The sequence below is a fragment of the Phoca vitulina genome, unplaced genomic scaffold (genome assembly GCF_004348235.1).
Source record: "Phoca vitulina isolate PV1807 unplaced genomic scaffold, GSC_HSeal_1.0 scaffold9, whole genome shotgun sequence".
Classification (NCBI taxonomy): Eukaryota; Metazoa; Chordata; class Mammalia; order Carnivora; family Phocidae; genus Phoca; species Phoca vitulina.
The window spans coordinates 14,455,560-14,468,526 of NW_022589712.1; the positions used below are offsets into that span (position 1 = coordinate 14,455,560).

The 12,967-nt window shown below is 34.1% G+C and overlaps 1 protein-coding gene across 15 annotated transcripts in view; it reads left to right on the plus strand.

Annotated features, from left to right (window-relative positions):
• SYNE1 (spectrin repeat containing nuclear envelope protein 1) overlaps positions 1 to 12,967 on the plus strand; it is a 437,497-nt gene that overhangs the window by 143,223 nt on the left and 281,307 nt on the right. For all 15 annotated transcript variants that reach the window (XM_032407632.1, XM_032407640.1, XM_032407639.1 and 12 more), the window contains 6 exons: positions 4,637 to 4,733; positions 5,661 to 5,863; positions 7,534 to 7,698; positions 8,149 to 8,301; positions 9,324 to 9,467; positions 11,718 to 11,891. In XM_032407632.1, the coding sequence (XP_032263523.1) occupies positions 4,637 to 4,733; positions 5,661 to 5,863; positions 7,534 to 7,698; positions 8,149 to 8,301; positions 9,324 to 9,467; positions 11,718 to 11,891 (936 nt within the window). The remainder of the gene's footprint in view (positions 1 to 4,636; positions 4,734 to 5,660; positions 5,864 to 7,533; positions 7,699 to 8,148; positions 8,302 to 9,323; positions 9,468 to 11,717; positions 11,892 to 12,967) is intronic.

The window sequence follows — 12,967 nt, forward strand, 5'->3', positions numbered from 1 at the left end:
TTTATGTCCATAAGGCATCTCAGTCCTGTACCACTCCATTTGTGTTTAATCACAAATTCTAAATAAGAAATTAGTAATTTTAAAATCCAAGCCCATTTCTAACCTGACTAGTCAGAGTAGCTTTGTAACTGGTATGACTGAATGTTTATTGAAACCATATCTTTACTGAAGCATTCTAGAACCAGAATGTATTTTGCTATATTTTAATTACATTTTTAAAGTTTTACATTTTAAAGTGATGAATAAACAGGATCATTTGGGGAAAAAATACATTTACAGTAAAATCTTTCTTTAGGGTTACTACAATTGTCTTGGAAATATGTGTCAAAAAATATGAAATCTGTTATGATGTGTTCCCTTATTCATTTTGAATTATTTTGGAAAGTAATGAAAAATCTTATTTTTTAAGTTCAAGCAATTACTTTAGTCTTTTAAGTATTAAATACAGATATACATTTATATTTTTGGGTTTAGTCATGTCAAATGATACACAATGAACTCAGCAGGTAATTATGCAGGATCTGTCTTTGTTCTCGCTATTTAAGGACAGCCAATCAGATTGAAATGCCTAATGGAAGTGTTCCACCAGGTTAATGTTCTAATACAAGGATGTTAGTAATTCTCTTTGAACTTCTCAAATAAAGAATATGTAAAGAGTTGTTTATTAATCTTAACAAATTAATGTTAATAAAAAAAACAGTACTTCTGCTTTTTCCATAAAGTAGAGAGAAGTTCACTGCTTCATAACTTAAAATTATTGGTAAACTTGCTAATTTCACTACAAATGTAGCACATTAAAATGAACATTTCTTAATATTTTTATTCCATGGTAAAAAACACCTATTTATTGCTAACGCTTCTTTTCTGTAAAGGGTTTTACAATATTTTTTGTTTAATAGTTTTAATAACTGTGGGATATTGAGTGTTCCCCATGAGCCCAGTGTTTTACGTGTGTCATCTTGCATCCCAATGACAACCCTATTGGCTGGGCATTTTCACATGGTTTCACTGAGGAAACAGAGCCTTTCAGCGCTTAGCCTTCATGTTCTGGGTAGCACAGTTGGTAAGAAGTAGAGTCAGGATTTGAAGTCACATCATTCTGAACCAAAAGCTTAGGTACTGAACTTGTCTATCTAACAAAATTGGCTGTGAAAGTTTTTTCTTTTTTAACTTAAAAGACCAAATAATTAAAATGATCTCCTGTAGCTTAGTGAACTAAGGAATGTAGCACACATAAATATTAGTTCCATTTGATGTTAGTTCATATTTGACAATATTTTACACTTACATACTGATAGTGACAGTGACAGAAATAATTTCTGTTTTAGGTATTGTGGCAGAGCGGGGCAAAGTAGGGGAGATTATTACAGTCTGGCCACCAGTCACATGGAAATATGTTGAATTATGGTTCAGCTACTTACAGCCCATGTGACTTCATAAATAACTTAATTTCTAGGAGACTTAGTCTTTCCCAGATTTTTAGTGATGATGATGATGATGATGATGATGATGATACAATTATAGGGACTTATGTAAGGAAGAAAGAAGGACACATATTGCTTTCCTTTTATCTCATGCCCCCTATAGCTTCTCTCATCCCTTTGGAATTAGTGAGAAAATAATTTTCTTTAGAACAGACTGTTTCAAAGAGTGAAGACTTCCAAATAAAGTAATACAATCAGGTTCTTAAATCCAATCCTTTCCTTGGTTTCTAAAAAAATTTATTGTAATGAGCCATATGCTGCTCCACATCATCTAATAACCAAAGTAATATGCAGGATATAAAAGTTCCATAATTATCTTTTCCTTAGTTTGAATTCTCAATTCAATCTTATTCATATGCAAAAAACCCCACCATTTTTTAAAGGGTTAGAGAATCAGAAAATGTGCTTCCTACTTACCTCTTGTACTGGGTGCTCAGGTCTGCCGCTGCTACGTGCTTAAGAAATTCTTGGAAAATACTTCACAAATGCTTGTTAATTAAACCTAGGCCACATGCTATTCATAAGAGATTACATACTGTAGTATAAATCAGGAGATAATTGGTTTGGTTTTTGCTGTCAGCATTGTTCTTGACATGACCATGTTTTGTTAACACATGCTTCAGTTTTACTATGGAAGAAATAGGATAATTCATTCTTTTCCATAGAAGAAGAGCTCTTGGAATTGTGGCCTATGTGAATGCAGCATAAGTAATGTGAACATTTACTTTATTATTTGTAATTATTTTATTAATATAGACAATTCTGATAAAACCTCTTCTCAAAGATGATTTTTTAAATCTTAAATTACCTGGCTTAGCACGATTCAAGTGAAATCGATGAATGAAATTTATTTATCTCTATATTTATCTTGTGAGAGAAGTTTAGTATCTTCCACTAATACTTTGGATTTAGTGGGATAAAGAGATATGTTATTTTTCTTGAAGTGCCATTAACTATAACATGGCTGACTTGTTGAACTTGATATCCAAATTTAAGCCTTATTTTTATTTTTTTTATAATTATGTAGTTCTTTATTTTAAAGATTTTATTTATTTGAGAGAGAGACAGAGATAGCTGGAGCAGAGGGGAGGGACAATGGGAGAGGGAGAAGCAGACTCCCTGCTGAGCAGGGAGCCCGAAGGGGAGTTCCATCCCAGGACTCTGGGATGATGACCTGAGCTGAAGGCAGAGGCTTAACTGAGCCACCCAGGTGCCCTCTAAGTCTTATTTTTAAAGAAATAGATTAATCCTATCATTATTTTAAATATTCATTTGCATTTTCTTTTGCACCCTTCTGAGAGACTAGTTAGCTCATGGTAAAAAGGAGATTTAGCACTCTTCCTAGTAAAGTGATATTAATAGATAAAATAATTCATGCTATGAAATGGATTTACTCTGTATTCAGAAAGAAAAAAGTGTCAAAATAAATGAAACAGTTAAAAGGTAAAATAACAAATAAGGTATCTTCCTTCAAAAATTAATTGCCTAGTCTTCCTAATAGGAAGGCTCAAAAATACTTTAATGAATCCCTACAACATTTATAATATTCTTAAAGTATCCTGTTTTCCCCCTTGGAAATGAAACTGGAAATAAACTTTCCTCTCTTGTTCATTTGTAATTAATTTGTTAACAATTCTAGCAAAAGCATATTAAATGAAGTCTTTCTGTCCAATACAGCCACTATTTCCCTTTCCTCTCACACTTAGAACAATTGTTTTCCCCATTAGCTTCTTGAAATTTGTTCCAAAAATAAATGGAGACTATTTTTTAAACATTGCCAAATATATTTATCTCTTCAGTTGTCTACAGTGTCTTGCACATTAGGTGTAACTTTCCTTTTTTGATCAAATTATGATATGCTCATTTGGTTAAATTATTCCAAATTTAAATTACAGTAAATTACTCTTTCCCTAGTTGGGGAACAGGGAAGTTAAGGGAGTAGAACATAAGGCTAAATAATTATTTAACCAATTAATTATTTTACTTACGAAAATAATACAGCCTATTAAATTATTGAAATAAGTGTTCCTCATGGAACCCTTCATTCCAGGTAACTGCAGCTTTCCCTAGTCACTATATTCCTGAAGAATAATTTACATATAGGTAAAATGCTTTATAAACATAAAATGCTATGAAATGTATTATACATGGAATGTTTTTAAGTGTTATCTTGAAATATAATAAAAATTTATCAGTAAAATTGAGGGATGTCTATGAAATTACGGAGTTTTATATCTGCACTCAAACATTTTGCATCTCCATATTAAGTATTCATTAGCATATCACACTGGACTTCAGCTGGTTTCTAAAGGCTAATTTTGCATTTTATAATAGAGACACTTATCAAGTATTTTATCAGGTTATGATAGGAACTAATTGTACTATTAAAAGAAACTAAAGAGCCTTTGGTGATACGTTGGTAACTATGATTGCATTTTTCTTTTTTCTTTTTCCCTTTACCATAGCAGGACTAATCTTTGAAACAGGAGTTATTTCATATTTCCTGGAGTTAACAATAAAATTTACCTAAGGATTTCTTGTGTGTTCTAAATTTTATAGCGCCCATTTGCTGATGGTGGCTCTGTTCTGTATGTAAATTACATACAGCTATAGACATGTCTTATCTGTAATTTTTACACTTGTGGGTGGGATATGTGATTATTTAAAATTTTTCTACTTTTAAACATTTTTTGTACTTTTTATTTTAAGGAAAGTGCACTGTGCCATTTATTTATAATCCAAGTTCCTCAGAGCCATCATTCACCAGAATTAATGTTCAAAGAGCAGCAAAATCCCACAGCTCAAACACAGTTGGACATGAAAATGTTCTTCCAAATATAGTGCTTTCTAAATGTTAGCCCCAGGTTGTCTGGAGAGACTTCAGTCTCTTCTAAAAACAAACCCTTGCGTGGAGAAGAAATAGAATACTTTCTCAATAGTGCTGAGTTAGAATTAAAAGTGAGTGTGGAATCAATTTATATTCTCGGAATAGCCAGGTTATTTTATAACAGTTGAATTAATTTGCTATATTTTATAAGAGTGAGGTTGGTAAATTTGGGCAAAATACCGGTATATCTCCCTTGAAGAAATGGACTTTGGTATTTCTACCTCTGCCTAGTGTTTGCTGTCTTCTAACCACTCCCCCTTTCTAGTCTTTTATAGAAAATACCAAGTTCTTTGAACAGTATGAAGTGACATACCAAATCTTGAAACGGACAGCAGAGATGTACATCCAAGCTGACGGTTCAGGTAAAACACACGATAGAATTGGCTAAACTGTTGAATGCAGTATGGTTTAGAACCTACAGATTTCTGTGATCAGCTCATTTTTTTTTCTTGCAGAATCTTTCTGTGACCCTGCCATGGGCCTGGAATGCACATATTGGCTTCAGTCCCCTTGACTTTGTGCAATGCCTGTCTGACCTATATAATCATACCGTGTGTGTGTGCATGTCTATGTGTGTGATCTGAGAAGGGGCAAAAAAAAAAAGCATTCCTTCTCTAAATTGCAATTTTCTAACCTATTTTCAATTCTGAGGATTAAATGAAAAAAAGTAACTTGAATATTACTATCAAGTAAATGAAAACTTAGTGTGAAGACACAAGTTGTAAAATATGTTTGCTTCATTTTGTAAATATGTCTGTCATATTTGCTGAAAATGAACTGTAGCATTTGTGATTGATACTATATATGTGGCCATCTATTTGAGTGTATATAAAATGCAAAAAAATACATATGTCATTTATTGCATCTCGTTTATCAAACAATTTAAAAATATTATCTTTAATCTTTATAAATACCTGTGAATATGGTACAACATACCCAGCATTAGCTGAATGAAATTCTAACATTTCATCTTTTAACTTTATAATCTAAAGAAGAATTATAGGGGCGCCTGAGTGGCTCAGTCAGTTAAGCGGCTGCCTTCGGCTCAGGTCATGATCGAGCCCCGCATCGGGCTCCCTGCTCAACGAGGAGCCTGCTTCTCCCTCTCCCACTCCCTCTGCTTATGTCCCTCTCTCGCTGTGTCTCTCTCTGTCAAATAAATAAATAAAATCTTAAAAAAAATCTTTAAAGAAGAATTATAATTGCACACCAGTGTATAGACCACAGAGAAAAGGCTTGGTGGATTTAAAATATAAAGTAAGAATTATAATTTGTTGTATCTGTTTTAGTGGAAGAAGCCGAGAATGTGATGAAATTCATGAACGAAACCACTGCCCAGTGGAGGAACCTCTCAGTAGAAGTTAGGAGCGTGCGGAGCATGCTGGAAGAAGTAATCGCTAACTGGGATCGATATGGCAATACTGTGGCCAGTCTTCAGGCCTGGTTAGAGGATGCAGAGAAAATGCTAAATCAGTCAGAGCATGCCAAAAAGGTAAGATTGCTCTTACCAAAGGAAAGGAGTACACACGAACTTAGCAATGAGACACAGCATAGTTCTCTAGGGAATGTTATATATTTGCAAATGTGACTCAAGATTCTTGACTTTGCCTGAAGAGTTGTGCTCTCGGGTTAGTAAATTATTTTAGGCCAAGAAATACACTGCTTTATAGAAGTTATGTTAAAACAATTCCCTCTCTGATCAGTTCAGTGTTTGGCTTTTGCATTCAGAAGAGCAGGAACCTATGGAAGGACAGCCAAACCCAGGGGGCCGCAGAGGTCCCTATACTCACCATTAGGTCTGTACATGAAGGGCCCTGACCTCTGTGGATTTCCTCATTTCGGAGAGGATAACTTAATATTGATTCTGCATAATGACACACACCAGTTGGACATCTGGGTCACCACATTTTTGTCTCTTTGGATATTCCTTTTTGGATTTTATCAGCCCTCAGTCAAGGGTTGAGAATGGCAAAAGTGGGCAAGAGTGATACTTTTCCTCCAATTACAGGTGTGTATGTGTGGGTTTAAGAGGTACTGTTTTACTTTAATGTCACTTACATTAAAATATCACATAAAATGGATTGATTTCTGTATATGTACTTCTTAATGGGAATCTGATATTTTCCCATGAAAAATCAATTTATATATAAAAGATATTAAAATGCCAGGCTCCCATTAAAAAGTATAGTAAATACATTAGAATTAAGTGCTTGCTATCCAAGATTGGCTCTTCTATTATTGTGTTATGCAGGTAGATGCATAATTTTTAAATGTTTACCACTCTATATTTCACATAGATTAATTATTCTTGTGTAGCTGAGGATGACAAGAACTGTGTACCCCTACAGATTTTGGCTTTTCTGATTAGACTGGCGGTGCCCTAGTAGATGTCATATGTGTTAATTTCATCCAAGGGACTATAACCACCAGAAACAGAAGTGTTCTCATCTATTTATGTGAGAAGTCCTCCCACACATGGCTTATAAAATAGATTTTGAATTATCTTTGGTATCCTTGGTTTTTACCGTGGTGTGTGTGTATATGTATGTACACATATATTAACTTGAAATCAGCAGAAAACTGCTTCGTTGCCAAGTGAGTAACCTTAAACAAATAAGAAATGATGTTATTATATTAAGTCTTCTTGGCCCAGATATATAATTTTTAAAAATTTTCCTTCAACGATTTGTATCCATGATGGTTAATTATCTTCATGTACTATATTCAGATTTTAAAATAAAAAATGATAGGTCAAAAGTTTGTTTATAATTTTTAAACAAAACTATACATTACTCTAAAATGCCACACTTTTGATATGACTCTGGCACTGGTATTTACTATGTACAAGTCCCTTACACTTACAGAAATTCAGTTTTTAATTTGTAAAATAGGAATAACAGAAAATGGCCATCATGTTTTGTTTTGTCTTCAGCAAAATATATGGTAAAAGATATAAGCTGTTCTTATAAAAAGACACTCAGCATTTCTAGTGCCTATTTTTGAACCTCTTTACTGAAAATTGCATCTGGAAGGAGAGCGAATATTTACCTTAAAATTTGTACAAATTTAGAACAAAGATACTTCTCATAGTTTGGTTACTTCCATATCATTTATTAATTTTTGGTCTGTGGTTTACAGTAGTGTGCATTGTTTATTTTTTAGGATTTTTTCCGAAATTTGCCTCACTGGATACAGCAGCACACTGCCATGAATGATGCGGGCAATTTTCTAATTGAAACATGTGATGAGATGGTTTCCCGAGATCTTAAACAGCAATTACTATTGCTCAATGGGCGATGGAGGGAGTTGTTCATGGAAGTCAAGCAAGTATGTCTTTCAATCTCTATATGCTTAGAACATGCATGTGTTGTAAACAGTCTGTTTAAAGACTGTTTATTGTTGTAGCATGGGCTTATTTAGGCAGAGTATAGATGTGTTTAGAACTGTTATGTTTATTTTTGGTCCTTTATTCTTTCCCATTTATAATAGAGGAACATTATGGAAATGTATAGTTTGATTAAGGATTATATTGACATATGGAGCCTACAAATATGGGACGACTCATGTTTGAAATCATAATTCTTTGCTTCTATGCTAGTTCCTTTTTTCCTTTCACAGTAATTGGACTTACTTCAAGTGTATCTAAAATAAGAGTCAGAAATTAGCATCTTTCTTACCATATAACAATTCTAGAGAGTATGTCAATGTCAAAGTTACAGGCTCCCAGAGGTTTGACTTAATGATTTTCCATGTTGTGCTCCTCCCTTTTCTTAACAGTATGCTCGGGCTGATGAAATGGACAGAATGAAGAAGGAGTACACAGACTGTGTTACTGTCCTGTCTGATTTTGCAAATGAAGCCCATAAGAAACTTTCTGAACCCTTAGAAGTCTCTTTTCTTAATGTCAAGTTATTAATTCAAGACTTGGAGGTGAGGGGGTAGTTTCTGGACAAGAAAGTGAAAACCTATTCTGTTGTGAAAAGGAAGATCACTGAAGTTAACCCAGATCATTGCAAAGTTTTCCTATGTCTCTTGGCACCATTTTGACATGTGTGCATATCCTGATTAGCACTTCAAAATTGAAAAAAAAATGCATTTAAATAAAAAATGTATTTGGATTTTTTAAGGATATGTTTTGATCATATAGTAACTTCAAAATAGTTTTTTAATTTAGAGATTTTTTTCTACAACCAAATTACAAAGGACTAGGAGAAAACAGGAAACATCTACAGATAATGCCTCTACATAAATGCCTCCTATAAAGTATTGACTAAATGAATTGTGCTCTTCACATATTTTGAATACCTTGCAGCTCTCAAAAATGAAGTAGTAAAAGAATATTTAATGACATGGAAATCTTTTCTAATATACTATTAAGTGAGAAAAGCAAAAAATAGTATCCTCTTTTTGTAAATATAAAAAATGGGTGTAAGCATGCACAGAGGAAAACATTAATGATGTAGTGATGAGATGTTGGCCCAGGTTATCACTGTGTGAGAAGACTGTAAGTAATTTAATTTTTTTTTCTTATTATCTCTGATTTATAAATTTTCTACTATGACAGTGTGTTACTTTTCTTAAGAAAAAGTAAGTTGTATCATTGTTAAGTTCAGAGGAATTGCCCCAAATTAACATGCATTTACTTGATATAATGATTGCATACTACATTAACACATATATTTTGAAAGTGTACAGATTACTTCAGCTTGTCTGTATGTTAATTTAAGGATTTATGGTTACTTCTAAAGGAAAGCTTTTATCTATTCATGTGATATTACCAATATATAATATATTAGCAATAAAGGAAAGCAATAACTGGAATCTCCAAAAATTTATTAGAAGTATAGGTTTTTATACAGTACATACTGATTTTTGTCCAACCTTCTGTGGAATCCTGAAATTGAAAGGAAATGTACCATGTGTTAATTTAGCTGTTTCAATGATACATGCAGGACATTGAGCAGAGGGTACCTGTAATGGATGCTCAATACAAGATGATTACAAAGACTGCACACCTCATTACCAAAGAGAGCTCCCAAGAAGAAGCTAATGAAATGTTTGCAACCATGTCTAGGCTCAAAGAACAGCTGACCAAGGTGGGAAAATACTTTAATGCATGACAACTGTGCGTGACCAACACTGACTTCAACATGCTTTACGCCTCCTCAGTCACACCCATGAGCAAACTCTTCACTTGTTAAGAGATGCTTTTGCTTTTTCCTGGGATTCTTGATTTAGTAACTCTGTCATTTAACTTTGCCATGAGTTTTAAAACTGAAACTATGGATCTGATGTCAAGTATTACCTCTGTTAATTTAGAAATACTAGGAGCTTTATTAGAAAGATAGGTTTCTTCTGGAGGAATAAGGGGTCAGTTAAATGTGATAAAACAAAGGTGGGGGGAGAAAAGGAAGGGGAAGGAGGAGGAAGAGATCAGATATTTAAATGAGAAAGAATTCCCAAATGCCCTTTTATTGAGTTTTATTTGACATCCCTCTGCTCTAAGATTATTTATGCTATCTTCTGCTTACATGGCCATGCAGCAGCGGAGAATTCTGCCCTCTTCAGCTCGTGGAGCTCACCTTAGACTTAAGATCTATACATTTCTACCCTTGTGTACAGGGAACTCCGTGGACATCAAGCACTAGCCATAAGAGTTTTCTATTCTGTTGAGGGACTTCCTTAAGAACTTTGGAAGTTCCATTGGAATTTTTTATCTATCTGAAGTTGAATTTTATGAAGACGGTATTGTTTGTGATTGGGTAATTAATTTCTGATACAGGAAAGGAGTGACTATATAAATGAAGAGGAAAATTTTGTAATGAAGACTTGAGAAACAGAGGAAAAGAAAGCAGAGAAACCTGTTATTTAGGAGGGAAAAAGCAGAAAGAGAATAACCTACATGAAATCAGTAGTGGAAAAGTAATGAAAAGAGGAATAAATGAGATAGGTGAAAATAGGAAGAATCATGGTCTTGAAAAAAAAAAAGAAAACTTCATTGCCAAACTGGTATAAATTAGAATGTTAATTTCTAATTATTTTTATTTTAATATTCAAGTTAAGATTATTTATAGAGATTGGGCACAATTCGAGGTCAATGTTGTTGAATTGATAACCAAGCTTTTAGAGCCATATCTTGGGCTTGCATATCTTAGCTTAGGCCAAGTTTAATGATTTGGGGCAACCTCTGAGAAAGCAAATTCCACCCGTAAACACATCTAAGTTGTTCAGCTTTTTAAAACTACTACTTTAGTTGTAGCATCTCTGTTAAGTTTTCAACTGTATCCAGGAAAGATTTCTAAAGCATACTTGATTTTTATACATATTAGCAGATTCTCTTCATTTTGTTCAGAGTCATTTTAGCAGAGCCTTCTTGCAGTAGATCAGTAGCTTTCTTTTGGGGAGTTCATCCTTCAGGCAGGGTATCTGACAGCATGAGAATATTTATAATTTAAGAAAAAAGAGAATGGTCAACTAACAAGGACTCAATTTCCTTTCCTTGGTTCCCAGAAATACAAATAATATTTGGGGAGCAATTCTAAGTAAAATGAATGGGGACAGGAAGTTCTTAGAGAATGACCTGGTCCTGGATTCTAACATAAAGGTGATAAGGCAGAAACTTTATGGATCTCTTGATCCCCAGGAGTGTATGGCCTCAGCATTAAGATAAAGAATACAAGTGTATAAAGTAACAGCATTTTTTTTAAAGACAAGTGACAAATGAGGGCTGGGTCAATTCGGGCTGGGGAGATATCCCCTGGCATGGGGACTTTTGTAAATAAATTGGTACCTGACTTGTGCACTTGGGATGAGTAAGATGATGGGCAGAGAGTAGTGAAGCATAGAGCTGGGGGAGATGGGGAAGAATAAGGCCTGTCTGGGAAGAATGAGTCAGCAAAGTTACAGGTTTGTCTAGAGTTAAGGGTCTAAGTAGTAGAGACCTTGAAAATAAAGTTGGAAGGTTAGTCTGGATAATGTAATTCACAACTATCTCAGGTCAGATTTTGAGGCCAAAGTGAAGATGAGCTGCATAGTTTCTGAGGTGGAATTTGATGCCATCTGGCTCACCAGCAACACTGTTTAGATGGGAAAGTGCTATCCAGATGGACAGTTTAGATGAATCTTCATGGGAAAACTCTGTTGCATTTATTTGTCTCAGTAGTATTGTTTTTTATATCAAAATTTAACAATACATAGGAAATACCATTAAATAAAGGTCATTGAAGATCTGCAAGCACCAGATGACAATATCACTGAAGAAAATGTTCCCAAGAACTGTGAACAGTGCCCTGAGTTTGTGGTAATTATTGGCCTTTAATAGAATTTTTGTCTTTGTATTTTTAAAGGTCAAAGAATGTCACTCACCACTCCTTTATGAGTCTCGACAGCTGTTGATACCATTGGAAGAATTAGAAAAGCAGATGACACTCTTTTATGACTCACTTGGGAAAATCAATGAAATTTTAACAGTTCTTGAGCATGAGGCACAATCTAGTGCTGTTTTTAAACAGAAACAACAGGTAAGGAGAAGTCCTTTTGAGGAGACATAGTTATTTTAAAACATGTGTAGTAAGACTGAGGTGGTGCTTATAGTGGTAGAAATTCAGTTAGGACAGGAAACATTTTTCTAGAATAGCGTTGGCATCCAGGGGCGCCTGGGTGGCTCAGTCGTTAAGTGTCTGCCTTTGGCTCAGGTCATGATCCCAATGTCCTGTCACTGAACCCAGCATCATTAGGCTCCCTGTGCAGCAGGGAGTCTGCTTCTCGCTCTCCCACTCTCTCTCAAATAAATAAATAAATAAAATCTTAAAAAAAAAAAGAATAGCACTGGCATCTCAAAACAAAAATATACATCTGTCCAAAGACGAAACCCCTGTCCACTAACGATAAAATGAAAATTTTATCTATCTAAATTTATATAGAGATAACATTTTTATAAATAAATTTCGAATTTTAGATATTTAGATATATAAAAGCAAATAGTTGCATTCTGTTTCTATCCAGTGTCTGTAAACTGTCTTATGAGATCTTTTCTTTGCCTCTAAGATTAAGTCTGATTATACAATCATAAAATTCTGGAAATGTGTTTGGAGTGATAATCATTTTTTTGGTCTCAGTTTTTATAAGCAGATCTCTATGCAGACCAGCTTCCCACTCTTGCAGCTAATTGACTTATTTAGGTGGTTTATTATAAATGACCCTATCCATCAGAGGAGTGTGAAACTTAATGGGCAAATGGTCTACCACTGCATTCCTTGAAACAGATTCCTGGAAGGAAGGTAGCATCACTTAGCAGAAAGAACAGAGAGTATCTGAAGTGAGTCAGACAGGTATTCAGATCTTAGATTTGATATAACAAATTACAAAGATTTGATTAGCTTTTATTTCCTCACCTTAAAATGCAGATAATGATAATACATAAATTGAGAGCTTATTGTGGAGATTACATTATATATTCCATAATGTAACTAGCACATAGTGGCACGTAGTATGTACTCTATAACTGGTAGCAATTATTATTATTTTTTTTACTATTACTGATAGTAAAACCACAATGCTTATACCACCAAACCCTATTCTAGTGGGTTTTCATCAT